Source organism: Glycine max, chromosome 4 (assembly GCF_000004515.6).
Source record: "Glycine max cultivar Williams 82 chromosome 4, Glycine_max_v4.0, whole genome shotgun sequence".
NCBI classification, from domain to species: Eukaryota; Viridiplantae; Streptophyta; class Magnoliopsida; order Fabales; family Fabaceae; genus Glycine; species Glycine max.
This window is the reverse complement of record NC_016091.4, coordinates 50,932,879-50,951,822: the sequence shown is the minus strand read 5'-3', so window position 1 is coordinate 50,951,822 and position 18,944 is coordinate 50,932,879. Positions and strand designations below refer to the sequence as shown.

The window sequence follows — 18,944 nt, the reverse complement described above, 5'->3', positions numbered from 1 at the left end:
GATTTTTTTAATGCTGTCGTCGCACTCACTATTTGTGTTGGAGACTTGGAGAGGGAACGTAACGAAGTAAGCAAGTTGACGGTTCAAAGAGTTTTTTCTATACAAAGAATGAAAGAAGAAAAAAAAAAGTAAAAGTTGTGATTAGTTTTATTTACTGTAGCTTTTAAATTTCATTTTGTTATCTTTGGCCCAGCATTGCTTTTATAATTTGTTTGCATGCGGGCGAAGAAAAATGATATTATTAATCAGACAACTTAGCTAGTGAGTTTTCAGATGTATATATAAATATATTCAATATTCAATTCTGAGCATCAACAGAGGGACTCTCGTGGACTAATAACCAAATTCCAAGTGACAGATTCTATCAAGCTAGCTACCTATAGGTTAGTTTTCTTCCATCTGTAGCAGTAGCAGTAGCAGTATCAGTTTCAGTGTTTCGTTTGGTTCCAAGCTTGGACTACAGTGTGCCAAACACTATTACTTTGGCTGATTTCTGTTTATGTCTAGAAAATTTTTCAAGTCATGCATGACGTTGAATTTCCCTTTGACTGAATGAATATGACGGTTTTCATTATTTGAGTTGAAACTTTATTTTCATTATCTTTTTATTATGTGGTTGTTCCTGTTGATCTTTTTTTCTATTTTGGCCTGCTGGAACAGATGTTGAGAGCTTTATTTTACTTGCAAGATTTTAGTGCCATTCCTGCAAAGGGAGGCTTTGCAATTCATCCTGCAGATAAGAACAAATATGCGGTATATGTTGCTGCAAACAGCTGATACTGGCTATTAGTCAATTACCTTCATTTCTTTTCTTTAGTTTTTTAGGCAGAGTGGCCGAGACTAATCTTCACATTCTTTCTCCTAAGTTGTAAAATTTAAGTATGTACTATATAAACATTGGTTAGGGCCATGGATAGGCCGTGGTTTAGGATCACCAAATAATTATTTTTTGGGGGGGAGGATTTGAACTTTTTGAGCTATTGGAATCAGAATTAGGACTACAGCAATAGCAGAAAGTCTCTTGTTTGGTGATCAGTGGCATCAAATTAATGTTGTGTTTTTTAATATTGTTATTATGTAGAAAACTCTTTTATTATTTGGGCGTTGCAAGAGATAAATGAAAATGGACATATACGAGCCATTTCAGCAAGTTAGCATGTGGGGGGGCAACTTTAAAGTTGATGGCGGTCTGAATTCAATTGCTTCCCCAATGTTAATGGTTGGCACTAATGTGGAGAACAAGGTGAGAAAGTGTGATTTCTAGTTTTTTGTTGGGTCAACTTCATTTTTATTTGGAAACTAAACTATAAGTCCTATAATAGTATTTTCTAATTTGAATTCTCCAGTCAGAGTATATTCCTCGGGAACCAAGAGAGCCTTCTGGTTCTGGAGCCGATCAAGAAACTACAAATAAAGATGTTAATAAGGTGTTGAAATTTCTTCAGGACATACCTCTTCTATGCATAGCTATTGAAATGTTTTCTTATCTCTTGTTTCATTGTAAATTATTGTTAGTATTAAGAAGTCTGAAGTGTGACCTTTTGTCAGCGACATTGAAGATTTTTCTCAAACATGAATGATTTTGTTGTAGTATATTTGTCTGTGTCGCTGACAGTATGGCTGCTAAATATTCATGTGTAGATGCTAAGACGCCTAGCTCAGAATCGAGAGGCTGCCCGGAAAAGTAGGCTGCGGAAAAAGGTAGGACAAGTGAACTTACAACTTACAAGAAGGTAGTCAGTATCTGTCATCTGATTTGTACTTTTGTTATACATAGGCTTATGTTAAACAATTAGAATCAAGCCGTTTGAAGCTCATGCAATTGGAGCTGGAAATTGGGAAAGCAAGAAAGCAGGTGAACCAAAACTCAGAAATTATCACCTTTAATTTTGCTTTTTATTGTGAACTTTTGATTTATATTCCTTCTTCTGTCATGTTTAAGTATATACCAAAATATCTAATTCAGGGTCTGTATATGGGCACTGCATTAGATGCCGGCTATATAGGATCAACATCAGAAACAATAAATCCAGGTTTGTGATTCTTTTTCAAGTTTTAATCTTTCTTAAGATTTGTTCTTCTTCTGTTAATTTATATATCACTTATTTGTTCTTCTCTCCATGCATTCGAAAATCTTGAACTATGTTATTTTTCCTTTTATGTTTCTATATTGGATGTAAATGCATATTTTTCTTGTATTATGCAGTAATGAATATATCAGGCATCTGTTTGTGATTACCCTTATAACGAATCTACATCTCATTTAACTGTGTCAGATTGTTTTTGCAGCTGAAAGGTCTCAGTGATTTAATAGAAATACATCAATTAATCAATGGAAATTTCTTTTCTATTTTACTGAATGTCATGCTTGATTAACTATAGTTTTAGACCTCTGTTGAAAGAAAGGTGTTTCATTTCTTCCTAGCCCTTTTGTGAATCAGAGAGTTGAGGAGAAGATCCCAAAAGATTTATGTGCAACGGCTTGAGATGATCTTGCTTTGTGATTCCTCGGCCTACCCTCTTATGGAATTATGATTCTTTTTTTTAACTTCATGTCTTAGAGCAAGATATTGTCAATTATCCTCCCTTGCAAGTCCTTTTTTTATTTCAAGTGCATAATTCACCTTCATTAGTTCCTTTTTTCCCCCTTATGTTTTACCTTTTCCAAGTGATAGAATTTGTTGATTTATATACGTCTACATTTTTACGCAACAGATTATTTACAACTTTGTTTCTTCAACTGTAATTAAAAATCCCTGCATCTAATATTGCAACATGTATTTTGTCATATATTCTATCAACTGTTTTTCCCATGCTTCAAATAGGAGAATGTTTAGTAGCAAGTGTTTAGTTTCATGACGAACAATTTTAATGACAACATGGTATCATAATTATCAATGTTTGTTTAGATGTTAATTTTTGTGCCACCCTAGTACCTTTGGGTAAGAAGCATTGTGCTTATAGCTTGTTACATTCTTCTAATGTCCTGTTATATGAAGCAGGGATTGTTGCTTTTGAAATTGAATATGGACAATGGGTTGAAGAGCAAGAAAGGCGGAATGAAGAACTTAGACATGCATTTCAAACACAAGCACCTGGTGTACAGCTCAACGTAGTGGTTCAGAGTGTCTTAAATCATTACTCAAATCTTTTCAGAATGAAAGCAGAGGCTGTAAAGGCTGATGTCCTCTATTTACTCTCTGGTGCGTGGAAACCATCAGTGGAGCGAATTTTCCTTTGGATTGGAGGCTCCCGTCCATCGCAGCTTCTAAACGTACATACTACATACCATAGACTAAATCTGATTCTGATAACTGCTAACACTTTCTCTTTACTTTTTTATTTTATTTTTTATAGGCAAATGTTAATTGTTAGATTGCTAGTTTTTGTTAACAGGAGGGATCGAACCCGCGACCTTTTCTTCCTTCCCTTCCTTCTTAACCACCCAACCAATCTTATATCTTCACACTTTCTCTTCACTGATTGCGAAGAATGAGAGTTCTATATCAATTTTGATTTTTCTCAAACTATTATCTATTTGAATTTCAGTTAAACTTATTTCATAACAAGAGTTCAGTTGGTATGTTTTCACTATGATGTTTAGAACAAAAATATAATATTTTTGCGGAACAAATAACATCTTTTCATCAGGATTTGTTGCTCGAATTGCTTGCTGATAAGACTAGTATTTTTCATGTTATTGTCATGGTACATTTTACATAATGACTCAAAATAAAACCAATCACTTGACCTTTTCTTACAGATCATCGTGCCTCAACTTGAGCCTTTGACTGATCAACAAATTGTTAGTATTAACAACCTCCGCCTATCGTCTCAGCAAGCTGAAGATGCTCTTTCACAAGGATTGGAAAAACTTCAGCAGAGTTTGGTCCACGACATGGCAGTTGATCCATTGAGTGTAGGAAACTTGGGACTTCAGATGGCTCGTACTATGGAAAAATTTGAGGCACTAGAAGGTTTTGTAAACCAGGTAACATAACACCAGATATTGGTATTCAGGATTTGATCTTATTCCCATTTATAATCTGAGAGCCTTGGAACATTCAGCGTGTCTATACAGTCGAGAAAAGTTTTTTTTTGCAAACTACAAATAGAAATGCATGCCTTTTGTTTTTTTCTTTTAATTATTTTGATCAATGCCTTTTGTTTTTTTATAATTCTATTTAAGATAGTATTGTCATTTGAGAAATCAATTAATTAAGGATAAAACTTAAATGTAGTTCTTTAGGTAGGTGTTTTTAATGTTATTCTTCAATCAAAATTAGAGTTTCGCCTTGATGATCCGTGTTATGTATAGGCTTGCATTAAAAATTAGTATAGACTACCATAATCAAACTCAAATTTTGATTGGAGAACAACACAATAAGCATCTAATAATCTGTGGAAAATTTTGCCATTAGTTAATTCACTTACCTGAAAGACTGAAATCCTATTAAACTTCAACTGGACCAATTCTCATTATCAGGATGCCACTATACATTCAAAGTACTTTTTTATCATCCATATTCAGTATTACATTATTTAATTTGGTACATTAATACATTGGAAATTGTTAGCAAAACTGAAAGTTTAGCATTTCTACTCAAATTTCCACCCCTGAGCACCTCAGCTACACCAAGTGGCTTCATCATTTCATGCTAGAAAACCGTACTTGCAAAATGCAATATATTTGCTCCTTTGTAACAACACTGTTAACAAGTCAAATGCACTCTCCTCTTCACAGGCAGATCACCTTAGGCAACAAACTCTGCTGCACATGTCACGCATCCTGTCAATTCACCAAGCTGCTCGCGGCTTGCTGGCTCTCGGGGAATACTTTCATCGTCTTCGTACCCTTTGCTCTCTCTGGTCTGCTCGTTCATGTGAACTTGCCTAGGCTCCTTAGAGGAAGAGACCTAGCTGCTCTGCTTCAACTGAATCATCTCTTCTGTGCTTTTCAAAACAGTTACTCGATTTTGGATATGAATGAGTTAATGCCGTGTACCAGCATGAAGCAAAATTATGTGATTTGCTGCTCTTGTGAGTGTGCTTGTACATAAACAGTGTATCATCTTTAGTACTATATTATATATATTATGTAAAACTTTCTAGTATCTTTCGGAATAAAATGTCCATTATGTTACTTTAAACTGGTTACTTTGAGTTTATTGTCAATGAAAAGAGAGGGGAAAAAATCATAAATTAAAAATAAATTTGTCTATGCTCACAAAAAGAGAGACATGCAGTGGAAATTTCATGTTATAAGTTATTGGTTGATTTGGCACAACAATGTAAATTGATAAAGAAAGTAGTGTATACATACTGTAAAGCATATTTACACTTAGTCGCCTAATTTTAAGTTCTCATGGTAGGTTTGTTTATTTTCATACAACTAGCTTAAAAAGTTATACTTATTATTATTATTTACTGTGTGACAGTATATAAAAATTAAACTTAATTCATAAACGCAAAAACATTAAAATTCTCAATGAGTATGCCTATATATATATTTAAAAAAAAAATATTAAGAAAATTCAAATGAGTTATTTTAGCTTATAAAAAAAAACAGTTATTTTGGGAGATGGACAAGAGCATAACGTAAACACCAATCAGTGTGATGACTCATGACACAGGGAAAAAAAGATTCGCGGCTCTTATTCATCAAAAAAATGAAAGATTCTGTGAGATTGATGGTGTTAGTTATCGTTGAGGGGCCCACCCAGAAGCTCTTCTCTCCGTTCACAAGGAAGGGTTTGGTACTTTTGTAACTCTCGAATTGGCTTCAAAAATCAGAGGGAAACTATGAGCAATCTGAGAACCCTATGTAGACCTCAGACGGTGTTCTCTTTCATTACTTGCAGACACCAATTTCGTTCTAGGGTTTCGTTTCGAAACCCTAATTGCAAGCCCCGTTTGCCATCTCCGTTTCTTTATTCTACAATCGGTTCCTGGGTTTCGAATCCCTGATTTCGCGTGAACCAGAGGAGAACCGTGGCCAAGGCAACAAACTGGGCTGAACAAAAATCCCCATATGAAACTCTTGGTAATTTTTACTTTCAACTTTGTTGACAACTCTCGTTACTAAGAAAATATGTAAAAGAAGAACCCACTTTTAGGTGAAATGATGTGTAATGCTGAAATTGAAAATTGCTAAGGTCCTAATCAAATTAACTTCTTTATAAGGAGGTAAAATGACTTAAGCTTCTTCTATAAGCTAAAATCAACTTATGCACCTCAGCTTTTGGAGAAGTTAAGTGCATAAGTTGGTTTTAGCTTACAGGAAAATCTCAAACTTATTTTCTTCTCCTATAAGTGCTAAGGGGGATCCAAGCCTTAGAAGGAGAGGAAATGAATGTCCTGTTTTGTTGGAAGTGAATAGAGATGGAAAATTCCCCTGCATACTTGTTTTGACAGTTCCTTCTTCAATTGTCTGCACTGAACAACAGAATTGGAAGGAGATGCTGATGAGGAGCAGATAAAGAATGCTTACAGACGCTTGGCCAAATTCTATCATCCAGATGGTGTGTATCTCCATCTTAGCTACTTGCTTTCTTAAAGTGTCATTTGGATTGTGTCTGTCAACTTGATATTTAACTATGATGGTTGTGGTGGCCTGATGCTATATCTAGCAGCAATATATTATTATGTTCATTGAAGATGAAGCCAAGCAATTCCAACTACTTTTCAGTTAGGATTTTGAGTTTTTACATCTTGTTTTAAATGCTAGTCTGCTGGAACGTGGGAGATGTTTTGTTTTTCTTTACAAGAATGTTCGTATGAAGCAGTTCATGGCTAGTGAGTGTTTCTTTAACTGTGTGCCATACAACTTAGTTGTGATACAGCTCTTCTGTGGTGGTATTGTTTGTTAAAGATGAATATAACCTCTCAATACATATTAACTCTGTTTACTCTTCAAGTCTATGATGGCAGAGGAACACTTGAAGAAGGTGAAACAGCAGAAGCTAGATTCATCAAGATTCAAGCTGCTTATGAATTGCTTATAGATGGAGAGAGGCGAAGACAGTATGATATGGATAACTGGGTCAACCCCATGAAGGTAATATTTTCATGTTTTTGATTATCAGTAGTTGACTGACCATTCTTGTTGTTCTAATTTACATTTATTTTTACTTTGAACATGTAATTTGTCATATGAGATTTTAAGTGGATCATTATATGCTGTTTTTACTAGTATCAAGTGTGAACAAATTCTTTCCAGAAATGGTGTTGTAGTATCACTTTATATTTCTTCTATTTTGAAGGTGGTCAGTAAAACAAATATCTACTATATGAACTGTTCGGCAAACATAATGTTAAGATGGTAATTGATGCTAGGACAATGAGCAATCAAACCACTTCATTTTCCAGTCCTGTAGGAAGAAACGAAATAGTAGGAAGAAACGAAATACTAGGATTTTCTATGCATTGTATAAACATGGCAAACTGAAGAACTTCATCAAACAACTGATGTTTCATCTTTGTGCAGAGAATACATTTTGCATGTTCTACTTTCCAATTTCTCGTCAGTGTTACAGCCTAAAACAAAAGTGCCTATAAGCATTGTTTTGTAAACTTTTAAAATGGATAATAACGAATTTATACTTCTGCTGTAATTATAATACTTGTATTTTTCTTATTCTTGACCAATGTGCTGCTTTTGTTTCCTTCAGGCATCTCAGGCATGGATGGAGTGGCTTATAAAAAAGCGAAAAGCTTTCGATCAGCGGGGTGATATGGCAATTGCTGCTTGGGCTGAGCAGCAACAGCGCGAGCTAAATCTTCGCGTGCGTCAACTTTCTCGTTCAAAGGTATTGCGGTATGCTTGAAAATGTTGCCAGCTTACTGTAGGCTTGAATGGTTGTGTCAAGAAGAATAGGTCATAGTTTTGTCAAATTTTCTTCCAACAATGATCAACATGACAACCTGGTTTTCTTGCTAGAGTAAGTCTTTGTCACTTCCATGTTTGAGTGAATTTCAAAAAGAGAAATACTAGGGTCACACACATTCTTTTGAACACGCCTTCTCTCATTGGTTAAAATTTATTGGAAATCACAAAATTCAATGAGTCTCATATCTAATTTAATGACTCTCTCATGATTTTGTAGTTTTCAATACATTTTAACCAATAAGAGAGAAAGTGTGTGGAAGAGTGTGTTGCTAGCACTTATCTTTCAAAAAATACATGATCCTTCATATATAGCATCACACATAGTTATTTTTCACCCAAGAATGGGTGTTGGAAAGAGTCAGTATCACATATTTCATCTTGTCTGAGTCGTGTTCCATTTTTTCCCTTGCATCTGATTGGAATTATTTTACGAAATCTCAGATTGATCCAGATGAAGCAAGAAGGATTCTGGCAAGAGAAAAAAAGGCTTCGGCTGAATATTACTCGAATACCCTTAAAAGGCACACCCTTGTACTGAAGAAAAGAGATTTGATGCGAAGAAAGGCTGAGGAAGAAAAGAAGAAGACTATCAGCCGGCTCTTGGCAGCAGAAGGTCTTGAGCTTGATGATTCAGATAGTGATGAGGCACTGTAGTCAACATGGGGCTTTGTTTCCACATACCAATACCAATACCTAATATTTGATCAATACCTTGATGTCTTCCTCAGCGAATCTAATTATTTTTTATTATTATTTACAAAAGATATATGTACATATATTTTGTTATTTCCATTCTCAAATGAGATTTTAGATTTTCAGTTATGGCTCAATACAATGATGATCTGAAATTTGGAGAAGCCTGAGATAAAAGATCTAGTAACGTCCACGTAATTTCTGCGGCGCGATACTTATGGGACAATTTCTTGTTGAATATTGTGCAAGCTAAAAAGGTTAACCTATTTTGTAAGGGTGTTTTGGGGGGAAGAAAATGAAACGGTGAAGGATTTTCTTTTTGTGCCGACAATAGTATTTACTGAAGTGACTAATAGCATTTTTATGAATTGTTCTTTAATTTATTTAAATAAATTCCAAACTTTGACCCCCTTGTGCCAAGTTTGGTCCTTAATAATAATTCTTATTTGCCTATAAAAAAAGTATTTAAACAAATTCTATAGAGAAATTTATTTAAAAAATTAATCCATTTCTATCTAGCAATCAAGTTTTCGTTTACAAGTTTTTTATTTAATAAATTCTGTAAAGAACCTTGCTAAAAACTATTTTATACAGTCAACACAAAATGAACAAGGTTTTCTTTACAAAGAGCTTATCAAATAAATATTTATTAAAAAAGTATTTAATTAAACTATTTATTCAAAAGCAATAATAGATTAGTTTGTTTTATTCTTTAACCCCAAAATCCCAATACTAAAGATACATTATGAGGGAATCCACGAGTGGTAGACATCTGCCTCCCTGGGCTTGAGAAAATTGTATATACTCATATCTTGATCCATTCGAAATATGTAGTAATTACATATGAACAAACTGTATAGTAAAATAACTTTCATAGCCAGAAGTGTCAACACGCATCATGTATTCGGTGACAGCACATTCCAGTGATCAATAGAGTAATAAAATTCTTCTGTGGTTTTAACCTTACAAATTACAATACATTACAACTTTGTGTTCATAATGGTAAATTACACATCTCAGACCCTGGGTTAATATTTCACTATACATCATCCTTTTGCTGTTGATTAATGGTATCTGTTCATCTTAAACTACCAATTCCAGTAAAACCAAAAAAACGTACCAAAGTTTCACCACACACATCTTAACTTCGATATTATAAATTAATATGACAAACGGGGTATCCCAATTAACAATGATAAGAAGGACAAGTGAAATACAACATTCATATATGGCCTAAGTCTGTCAAAGGTATGGTTAGAACTGTCGTCTCTGCTCATTTCATTTCTTCTACAGCCCTGTGTCCATACTGTCTAATTCTTCTCCTTTTTATTCATGATCATGACTTATTGATGCAATTAGTTGTAGTGTCCAAAACTGCAACGAGAAGCCAAATCCATTCCCTAGATTCATCTACCAGAATCCTCAATGTAAGTGGCATGTTTCTCCGAAAGAAGTTTAATCAGGGGATTCTCTACATCATTATCAGACAGACTCTTATCACGCTGAACAGTAACCTTCTCAGCACTAGTGACAACCACCACTTGCTCCTTGCGAGTTGAGAGTTCATTTGCAACAACTGCATGCATCTTGTACTTTTCAAGAGCTGCACCAGCTTTATTTAGAAGAATGTTTGAATCTGTCTCTAACTGCCAGTCAAGGAGGAAAGGTAAATCTTAGTCAACCCGGTTACTATTTGTCATTACATCATTTAATTTTATATTTGGACGCCTGTTGGCAAAAAAACAACAAAATAACCTCTCACTAACTTGAATACCTAATCACTATCAATAAGTATTTTGATACTCTCACCAGGGATGATATCTCAGATCTCCAACAGCTTATATTCATTTCTACAAATTCTTTAGTGAAAAACATAGAAAATGCAGTTCCTTTATAAAATTAGTACTCCCTCTGTCCCTAAATATAAGACTCTTTTAACTAATTCACACTCATTAAGAAAGTTTGTTAATATAATTAGTAACATTAAATTTGATAACAATTTGTACTATTTTACCAAAATTACCCTTAAGTTTATTGGGACTGAATTTCTCTTTTTTCAATTAATTGCTTTCACACCTAATTAATTAATGTATGCTATGCTTCTTATCCAATCCTTATAAGAGAGATAATGTATTTATCTTTTAAACATATAGGATTTATTGTAAAATAATAAAAGGGTATTTGAGTCAAAAAATAATTAATGTAAAAGACAACTTGAAAAGAGTCTTTCTATAAAAAGGGACAAATAAAACTGAAAAAAGAGTCTTATATTTAGGGACAAAGAGAGTATTAATTGTGTTAGTGTATTTTCTACATCTTCCAAAAGGACACTTGCTGATATGCAAGGTATCATCCCACGCACAGTTAGACTAAAGTCATTTTAACCCATGTTTTTTGAGCAAAACTCTAAACTTTCCCACATCAAGACATTGTTGCCATGTTAGTAATCACTACAATTTAGTCAAAATGGTATAGGTCCATATAGATTTTTTAACCGATTTGTTAACCACTACCTAAAGAATAAAAAATGGAAATTACAACTTTCAAGTCAAGAGCAAAGTTTTTCAAGTTTCCATGCATTAGATGTTGTACTTTGTACTTGAAATCCCATTTCTTGATTCCTTAACTATCCAGGGCAATGATTAGCAGAACTGTTTTTCAAAATCAAAAGGAAATAAAAAAGTTTTTTATCCTTTTAATTTTTCTAAATATATCAATACCTTGAAAGATATGCAGAAAGCCAGAGGAGCCCAATCTTTCCTAAGCACTGACAACATTTTTGGCACTTGAACTAGTTTCACATCCAAAAGGTGAGATGATCCTGACTGAATTTTGTGCTCTACCTGCAGGACTAATATATATCAAGATGACATTGCCTGCTTAAGTAAATATTTTCATTGAAATGTTATAGCTACAACCTCATAGCATTATAGTGCAACTTTTACATTTACAATCAACCATATGAAAAACTTCTATTTTTTTTAATAAATGTATGCCTGCCTATTTTGACATCTCTCCGCTGTATTTATCAATCCAAAGCCTCAAGAATTTTAAAGTTCCATACACTTTTGGTACATGAAAACAGTTCCACACATTTTGGTACTTGAAAAAGAACCCAATAGCATCTAGAAAATGCTTCCAGTTCTAGGGCATTGCAAGCTATTGCCTTAAAAGTTGTACTACTAGTGTAGAACATGGCCACCAGATGGAGCCTTACTGACATAGAAGCAAGAATTGTGATGTGACATTTTTTATGTTTAGTTGTTCACACATGAAGCTACAGGCAAATTCTCTAAATATATTTGATGCAAGCAGCAGTGGAAAATTATTCATAAACCCTTTCCCCTTAGCCAATTGCACAACCAAGTAAACCAATTTTAAAGACAATACAGCATTAAAACTTTCATGAAATGAAGAACTAAGGAAGCATATTTTGTATTTATACCATTTCCTTCCAAGGAACATAATAGTCAGACACTGCAGCAGCAAGATAGAACATTGCACGGGGACCAATACACCTCATTGACATTGCAATTGTTTGTAACATCTGCAAAAACAAAAGGCAATTAACCATGACTAATCAGCACTGACAAATCTACTAATTAAACACCTAAAAGTTACAATAAAACAAGAAGTGGCTCAACATCTTGCAATCAACGAATACATGAAAATCAGGAGATACAATAATTTTATCCACCTCCATGGTCAATTACCAGTAAACACCCAGACAGACAGAATGAGAACATATGCAGTATAAGATATTTCAGTATTTGTTGCATCAAATGAATACATACAATTACACACATCGACTAAAGCCAACCTGGAGATACTCAAATATGGTGTTGAATGGAAGTTTCAACAAGAGACCACCTGCCACTGCCTGCAGTAGAATGAAAACCCCAATGAGACTATAACTATATCCAAATATAACTAATGTTCCATTAATTAAAAAAGACAATGAAATCACAGAAAGAGTAAGATAAATGTAGAGCACAAAATCCAATTTATAGATCATACAGTATGATGATCAACGATAGCCCTCTTCACTGTTTCAGAATAAGCCTCGCAAACTGAAGTATAGAACAAAATTCGTCAAAATCAAGACAAGTTTAGGTGTTTGCATAAAATAGCAACCCAAGAAAAAAAATGAAGTAGGCATGTTAATTAACAATGTCAGTATGTCACAAAAAATAGCCAATTAAATAAAAATCTGAGTAGTCAGAGGACTAGCAAAGAAAATAGCAAGCGCATACTTTATAAGGAAAATATACTTTTGTTAGCCTTCATGAATCATTATTTTATATTTTTTTTTAATGGTGTGAGAAGAGAAGAAAACAGAAACTTAAAACCTTGAATGTTGGACTCATGGTTGGGCTTGAAGCATTCAAGTAAGGGATCATCAGGAAGGGATCTACAAAATGGCTGGAAACTTCTCCTGTACAAATTATTTATAGTTAATCACCACATAAATAAAGCATAAGACAAGGCTACATTGCAGGTCCAGAACTCACTTCCGGTACAGAAAGATAACAGCATATCCAGCCTTCAGAAAATACCTACGACAGAACCACCAAACTATTCTTCACAAGAGAATTAAAATAAAGATTTGCAGAAGTTTTATTCAACATTAACAAGGCAAGTGCAACATACTCGGTGGATGTGGCCCCTCTGTGACCTGAACTGAAATTGTCAACATAGCGAACGCATCGTTGTTCCAATGGCGCGGTGGTGCCACCAGAAGTCACACAAACAATTCTCCTAGCTGGGAAACCAAAACCAACCAACCAACATCATTTATAAAAAGTGAAAAGCAAAATTGAATGTTGTAGGAGGAAAATTACCTGAAGAATTGCGTTGAATGAACTGATTCAACTTCTGAGTTATCTCATCACTGTTCTGCAAAGGAGGAGCAGAATCGAAAAAGGTTTTCACTTCTGCACGAAGGGTCTCCCCAGAAGCTTCCAATCCCTTTGCTGCATCCATCAAAATCTACTAAATTCACAAGTCACTTATCAGAAACACGTGCATCAACATAAACCTATCCATGCAGAGATTATCATTTATGACACATTCCCCATCATCCAAAAATCTTAAATTGAGTCTAACAAAATAAGAATGAAGTTGGGAAAAGGGGTGCGTGATTATCATTTTGAAAAGTTCGGAGTTGGGATAGATAACTCACCTAAAAGAGTGAAGGTGAAGAGTTCACAGAACGTGGAGCAGCATCTTGTAGTTGTGGCATTTGCGTGGTGTTTATTAATCACAAAAAGAATCCAAGCTAAAAATTATAGATTGATTTGTGGGCTAATAAATACATCAAGATTAATTCAAGTTTTCTCTATTAATAGCATTTTTTAGGGCTCACCCTACCCTATATTATTTAGTTTTCATTAAAAACATATAAGTATTTACAAATTAAGAAAAACACTGGTAGGAAAAACTTATTTTACAGATTAAGAAAATTTTGAATCCAATTATAATGATAGAAAATAAATATTTAGCATTTCACTCTTAATTTAACTAATAATAAAGGAAATACCCCCATTTATTATCCACATTTCATTATATAATTTTATTTTTAAATCACTTTTTAAACTTTTCTTCTAACCTACAATCACTACTTCTATATTGTTAGTTTTCTATTCTGTTACTTTTTTTATGAATGGTACTTAAATTCTGTTTTATTTATTTATTATTTAGAGAGGTTGGTGACTTTCTTTCCCCTAATAATAAAAACATGGGTAAAATAATACTAAGACTTTAGAATTTGTTTATTTGTTAGGACTACTATAGCCCAAAAGATTAGAAAAATAATGATCCATTTGAACCCGACGTGAATCGAACACGCAACCTTCTGATCTGGAGTCAGACGCGCTACCATTGCGCCACGGATCCAGTTGCTAGTAAGCATAGAAAGTATGCTATTAATAGCATTAAACAGAAGGAAAAAAAAGAATTGATTTCCCGCCAAAGTGAACGAACTAATCTGGGCGCCTTGGAGAGAGAATCTTGAATTTCAGCGATGGCGGAATGCATTGACGTGAAGCTCTCTCCTGCACCGGACCAAAGGATTCCGTTGATGAGATCAAGAAGAGGACGGCGGCGCGGCGACACGTGGGTGGTGTCGGTGTTCGTCATAATCCAAATCGGTGTTTTCATCGCCACCATGCTCGTCAACGATTGCTGGAACAATTCTCACGGCGATTGCGTTCTCCAACCCCTCGGAAGGTTCTCCTTCCAGCCTCTTCCCGAGAATCCTCTCTTGGGCCCTTCTCAGTCGAAGTCAGTCACTCCCACGCTAATTTCTTTCTCTTCTCCTTAATCCTTGCTTCTAGTGTGTAGGATCGATGGTTAACGTGGAGTTGTTAGTGCAGGTTAGATGAAATGGGAGCTCTTCGATGGAACCTTTTGACAGAGCATCATCAAACATGGCGCCTTTTCACATTTCCATTTCTGCATGCTGGACTCTTCCACCTGCTCCTCAATCTCTCCAGTGTCATCTATGTGGGAGTTAACCTAGAGCACCACTTTGGACCCAGTAATTCCTTATTTTCCTTTCTAGTTTAGAAATTTAATTTACACATTCAACACTATATCCACTTCTATACTCTAACCAATTACAAATCGCCTCCTGCATAATACTTTTATTCAATCAAAATCATACCAGTATTATTTCTAGTTAGTAGAAAGTGTAAAAACTTTTATAACAGAGAAATTAATCTCTAATTAGAAGAACTCATTTACACTTTTATCTCATCATAAATTGACATTTGACATGTACGGTAAGATGATTCACTTTTATAATACTTTAAAACTCATTTAAGATGTTTTCTAATTTTTGGTTGTTGGTGTAAAATTTTTTATACAAACATTGTCTAAAAAATTCAACTCGTATCGTGGTTATTAATTCTTAAATTGTAGTTTTAATTCTTATAGTTCAAAACTTAATTGTAAGTATATACACTTTTACAATTGTTAAAAATTAATCCCAATCATCGTGGTTGCATTGATTTTATTTGCTACAGGTATCAATTCTTAATTTATAGTTCTGAAACTACAGAGACTCTAAACCAGAGGTTTAAAATGTACCGAGTAAAACCAAAATCAAGAACAATTGTAGAAATTAAAAAATGTATTTTAAAAAAAAAAAGATTTCTGAAATGGTTTCATTATGTTCTAATTTGTGAACGTTTCCTTTTGTTTTACAGTAAGGATTGGTATAATCTATGCATTGTCTGCCTTTGTGGGTTCCTTGGTGGCTTCTCTTTTTCTCCAAAACATCCCCGCTGTTGGTGCTTCCGGTGCTTTATATGGATTACTGGGAACATTGCTTTCGGAACTTGTTTGGAACTGGAAATTCCATTCCAATAAGGTGCATCTCTTCTTCCTCTTGTTGCCTTTTCTCACTGTTCTGCTTGAGTATTGATTAATTTTCTTGGTTAATTGGATGCAGATTTCAGCAATAGCATCATTAGTCTTTGTCTTTGTGTGCAACTTCGTCCTTGGTTTTCTGCCTTATGTAGACAATTTTGCAAGCATGGGAGGTTTCATATCAGGATTCCTTCTTGGATCTGTTTTTTTACTATGCCCTCAGATCCAACCTGTAGCTCCAAATAAAGGAGGCCTGATTGATTATGGGGTCAAAAGTTACGTCAAGTTAAAGTTGAAGGAAAAGCTGGACAGACCAGTTCTCAGGATTGTTTCTCTTATCCTCTTCAGCCTTTTGTATGTTGTTTTTTCCTCTTGTTTTTATTCATTAATTTATTTTAATTTGCATGGCTAGCTGTCTTCTATAACTCGTGCTTTATGGCATGCGTCAAATCTTTAGATGATAACCCTTCTTCTTTTCGTAGATTGGCTGGTTGTCTTGTGGCTGTTCTTCATGGAATCAACATCAGCAGTTATTGCACATGGTGTCCATATGTCGACTGTATCCCTTTTACAAGCTGGCACTGCAAAGACACAGAAACCTCTTGTGAGGTATATACAGCTTACTTCTGGCATTTCTCAAATTAAAAATTCACAAATAAAATATCTATCACTTAGATGAATTCTCTGTTACAACTTCGTATCAACAATAATATGAATATGAATTCTTATAAACGGAATTCCGAAATAATTTTGGCATTATTTGCCAATTTCTTACTGTGAAGACAAGTCAATTGTTGGTTTGTTTACATTATTGCTAGGTGATCACATACTGCAAAAAAGTTAGTTAAATAGAATTAAACCAAAAGGGAATGCCAACTCACTAACATAGACTTGCTGAGTCGAACTTTTGGCAATGAACTAGCTATTTATTATTTACCGGTGACCCAATATTAAATATAAAAGTCACCGCCCAATGGGCATTGACCGTATTAAGTTTAATTGAAGCTATTATTATTTCCTGAAAAGTAATGCTTCATAGTTCATACTAATGCTGGCTATGTGCTATAACTGCAGACAATGGTGAGCAATGCTCAGCTGACAATGACCTGTATTGGGAATGGCAATTTCCGAGTATTTCCTTTTACCAACATCTCTCGGGCAAGGTTTAATGATTTGTGCAATCTGATATGCTGATGAGACTAGTTGTTTCAATGATTCTTTTAGCACCAAATTACCAGGAAATTTGGATAGCTGATTTAGCTTTATGTCTTACCAAGTTGTTGTTTCTTTTTTTCTGAATGTAAAGAAATTGGAGCTCAGTGAGAAGCTCAAGGAAACTGATTAGACCCAAATTGATGAGTCTGTGGACCATGTCTTTGGTTGTAAATACTCTACTACGTGGGTGTAACATTTCTTGTTCCTGGGCAAGATGAATCCTTTTCATGCTTGTAGAAAATTGAAGTTGTGGAAAATAACAAGTGATTTCATGTCTTTGGTTTTTCTTACTTTTCCTATTACTGGGATATTGTCATTTTCATCCTACTAGTATTTTATTAAATAAATCTGAGTGACAGCTGTGACACTTGGAACCACTTTTCCAGCCCCTGAATTTCGGCTTCGTCTGTTATATACTATAACTGCTCAGTATCTAACTTCCGCCGTAATAGCATAATTACATCTGTGACCAGTGAGCTGTTATTGAGTATGCATGCCCTCGCCGCCGCAGCCACCGCATTTACAGTTAAAGGCCATCAAGCCAGAGATGAGTGCACTGACACTTAACAATCCACAGTGTGGGCCTATGCCTGCCAAATATGCATTGGGTTCAAAGTTACTGTACATTAAAATGCCAAAATCTTCTGAGCAAATTGGAGTATGCCTGTACATCGTACTCATTGCCAAACCAACCAAGCAAGATGAATCCAACTTAAAAGAGACGTGTAGAAAATGTGGGAAAGAAAGCAAGCTGCCTCTTTCTTTCTTTCTTTCTTTTTTTTTTAGGTAGTTCTAAATTTTGGAATATAAAACAGTCACAGGGCTCCACTTTAAAAAAATAAAATTGAAAATTTCAAGTCTTTTTCATTGGTCCGTGGTACTGTCGGCTAGGGAAATATACAAACTGGACTAGTGTACCTCAGGCAAAATCCATTAATATCCCCCACAAATACTTTAACTGTGCATTTATATATGTGGTCTATACTTGAACTGTGCATTATATGGTGGCAGCAGTCCTAGCCCACTTATTGCCCACTTTTTATCTTATGCACTGAACCAGCTGGTTGCATCTCCTTTTCAATTGATCCGTTAAATTTTAAGTGGAAAATCCAAACAAGAGAAACAAGCTTGATGGGTCTAAACTCCAAACTAACTTACAAGTTATCACTGGGACAAATACAATTTTGTCTAGAAGTACTTGTGCCGAAGTAAGAAAAGGTCAAAAAATCAGGCACATAAAAAAGGCAATATTGTAAGTTCTATTGTCCAAGAAATCGTTGGGTCCCTGCATGTCAAGATCAACTGCAGTGTGATCTATCCAAGTTGACCCTGATAACTGAAGCACCTCCACAAGTCACAACCTCGTGCTTCATCACCATTCGGTGCAACCATTAGTTTTTGGCGACATGTGGCATCTTCTCATCACGGTGAGGTAAAGGAAGTTGAAGGTAAGTAAAATCACATTCTATCAGAATCACAATCATGAAAAGGGTAGTTCCAACACCCTCGCCTTGCCTCCTATGTTGCCGCATTCACAGAACCTATGAGCACTAGCATTCCTTTGCATTGCCATAAAGAGAAATGCTAGTTGATGGTTTTAAGCTTCATCCTTTGCACTAGCATTCCTTTTTAGGGGATGACAAAATGTAACAATAGTGGGAGGGAATCCTGAAGTGGGTGAACTTCTACTACTCCTGTTGAAAAAAAAAAAGTATTAATCAATGGTTTTAAATATATAATTATGTTAAATATTTTGAAGTGAGAATTTTATCATATT

General features: G+C 34.8%; 3 protein-coding genes, 1 non-coding gene and 1 pseudogene across 10 annotated transcripts; 3 read left to right on the top strand and 2 right to left on the bottom strand.

The window, feature by feature from the left end:
* The first annotated feature begins 210 nt into the window (after window positions 1–210).
* On the top strand, window positions 211–5,150 carry BZIP19 (bZIP transcription factor). 5 transcript variants are annotated; one of them, XM_006578930.4, is made up of 10 exons: window positions 230–383; window positions 661–753; window positions 1,082–1,243; window positions 1,347–1,427; window positions 1,642–1,701; window positions 1,778–1,855; window positions 1,967–2,033; window positions 3,003–3,274; window positions 3,764–3,991; window positions 4,745–5,150. In XM_006578930.4, the coding sequence occupies exons 3-10, from the start codon at window positions 1,118–1,120 to the stop codon at window positions 4,895–4,897; spliced, it is 1,065 nt and encodes a 354-aa protein (XP_006578993.1). In that variant the 5' UTR covers window positions 230–383; window positions 661–753; window positions 1,082–1,117; the 3' UTR covers window positions 4,898–5,150. The 5 variants fall into 5 exon arrangements, with proteins under 5 accessions (XP_040871015.1, XP_006578992.1, XP_040871016.1 ...); XM_041015083.1 differs by having other exon boundaries at window positions 238–383; window positions 1,323–1,427; XM_006578929.4 differs by lacking the exon at window positions 661–753 and having other exon boundaries at window positions 226–383.
* A 496-nt stretch (window positions 5,151–5,646) lies between these two features.
* Window positions 5,647–8,710, top strand: LOC100778312 (pre-mRNA-splicing factor cwf23-like; annotated as a pseudogene).
* A 635-nt stretch (window positions 8,711–9,345) lies between these two features.
* On the bottom strand, window positions 9,346–13,850 carry LOC100777777 (phosphopantothenate--cysteine ligase 2-like). 3 transcript variants are annotated; one of them, NM_001252961.2, is made up of 10 exons: window positions 13,764–13,850; window positions 13,423–13,573; window positions 13,232–13,343; window positions 13,093–13,137; window positions 12,931–13,016; window positions 12,599–12,651; window positions 12,402–12,461; window positions 12,027–12,128; window positions 11,302–11,424; window positions 9,346–10,227 (listed from the first exon to the last, which is right to left on the bottom strand). In NM_001252961.2, the coding sequence occupies exons 2-10, from the start codon at window positions 13,562–13,564 to the stop codon at window positions 9,988–9,990; spliced, it is 963 nt and encodes a 320-aa protein (NP_001239890.1). In that variant the 5' UTR covers window positions 13,565–13,573; window positions 13,764–13,850; the 3' UTR covers window positions 9,346–9,987. The 3 variants fall into 3 exon arrangements, 2 of the variants coding, with proteins under 2 accessions (NP_001239890.1, NP_001401400.1); NM_001414471.1 differs by having other exon boundaries at window positions 13,423–13,570; NR_182632.1 differs by having other exon boundaries at window positions 11,302–11,432; window positions 12,599–13,016.
* Window positions 13,851–14,404: 554 nt separating this feature from the next.
* On the bottom strand, window positions 14,405–14,476 carry TRNAW-CCA (transfer RNA tryptophan (anticodon CCA)). The gene has a single exon. It is a non-coding gene; the product is annotated as a tRNA-Trp (tRNA).
* A 10-nt stretch (window positions 14,477–14,486) lies between these two features.
* On the top strand, window positions 14,487–17,450 carry LOC100793747 (RHOMBOID-like protein 8). Its single transcript, XM_003522547.5, has 6 exons — window positions 14,487–14,863; window positions 14,956–15,119; window positions 15,790–15,953; window positions 16,035–16,306; window positions 16,435–16,561; window positions 17,027–17,450. Exons 1-6 carry the CDS (start codon window positions 14,604–14,606, stop codon window positions 17,144–17,146), a joined length of 1,107 nt encoding a protein of 368 aa, XP_003522595.1. The 5' UTR covers window positions 14,487–14,603; the 3' UTR covers window positions 17,147–17,450.
* The last annotated feature ends 1,494 nt before the right edge of the window (window positions 17,451–18,944 follow it).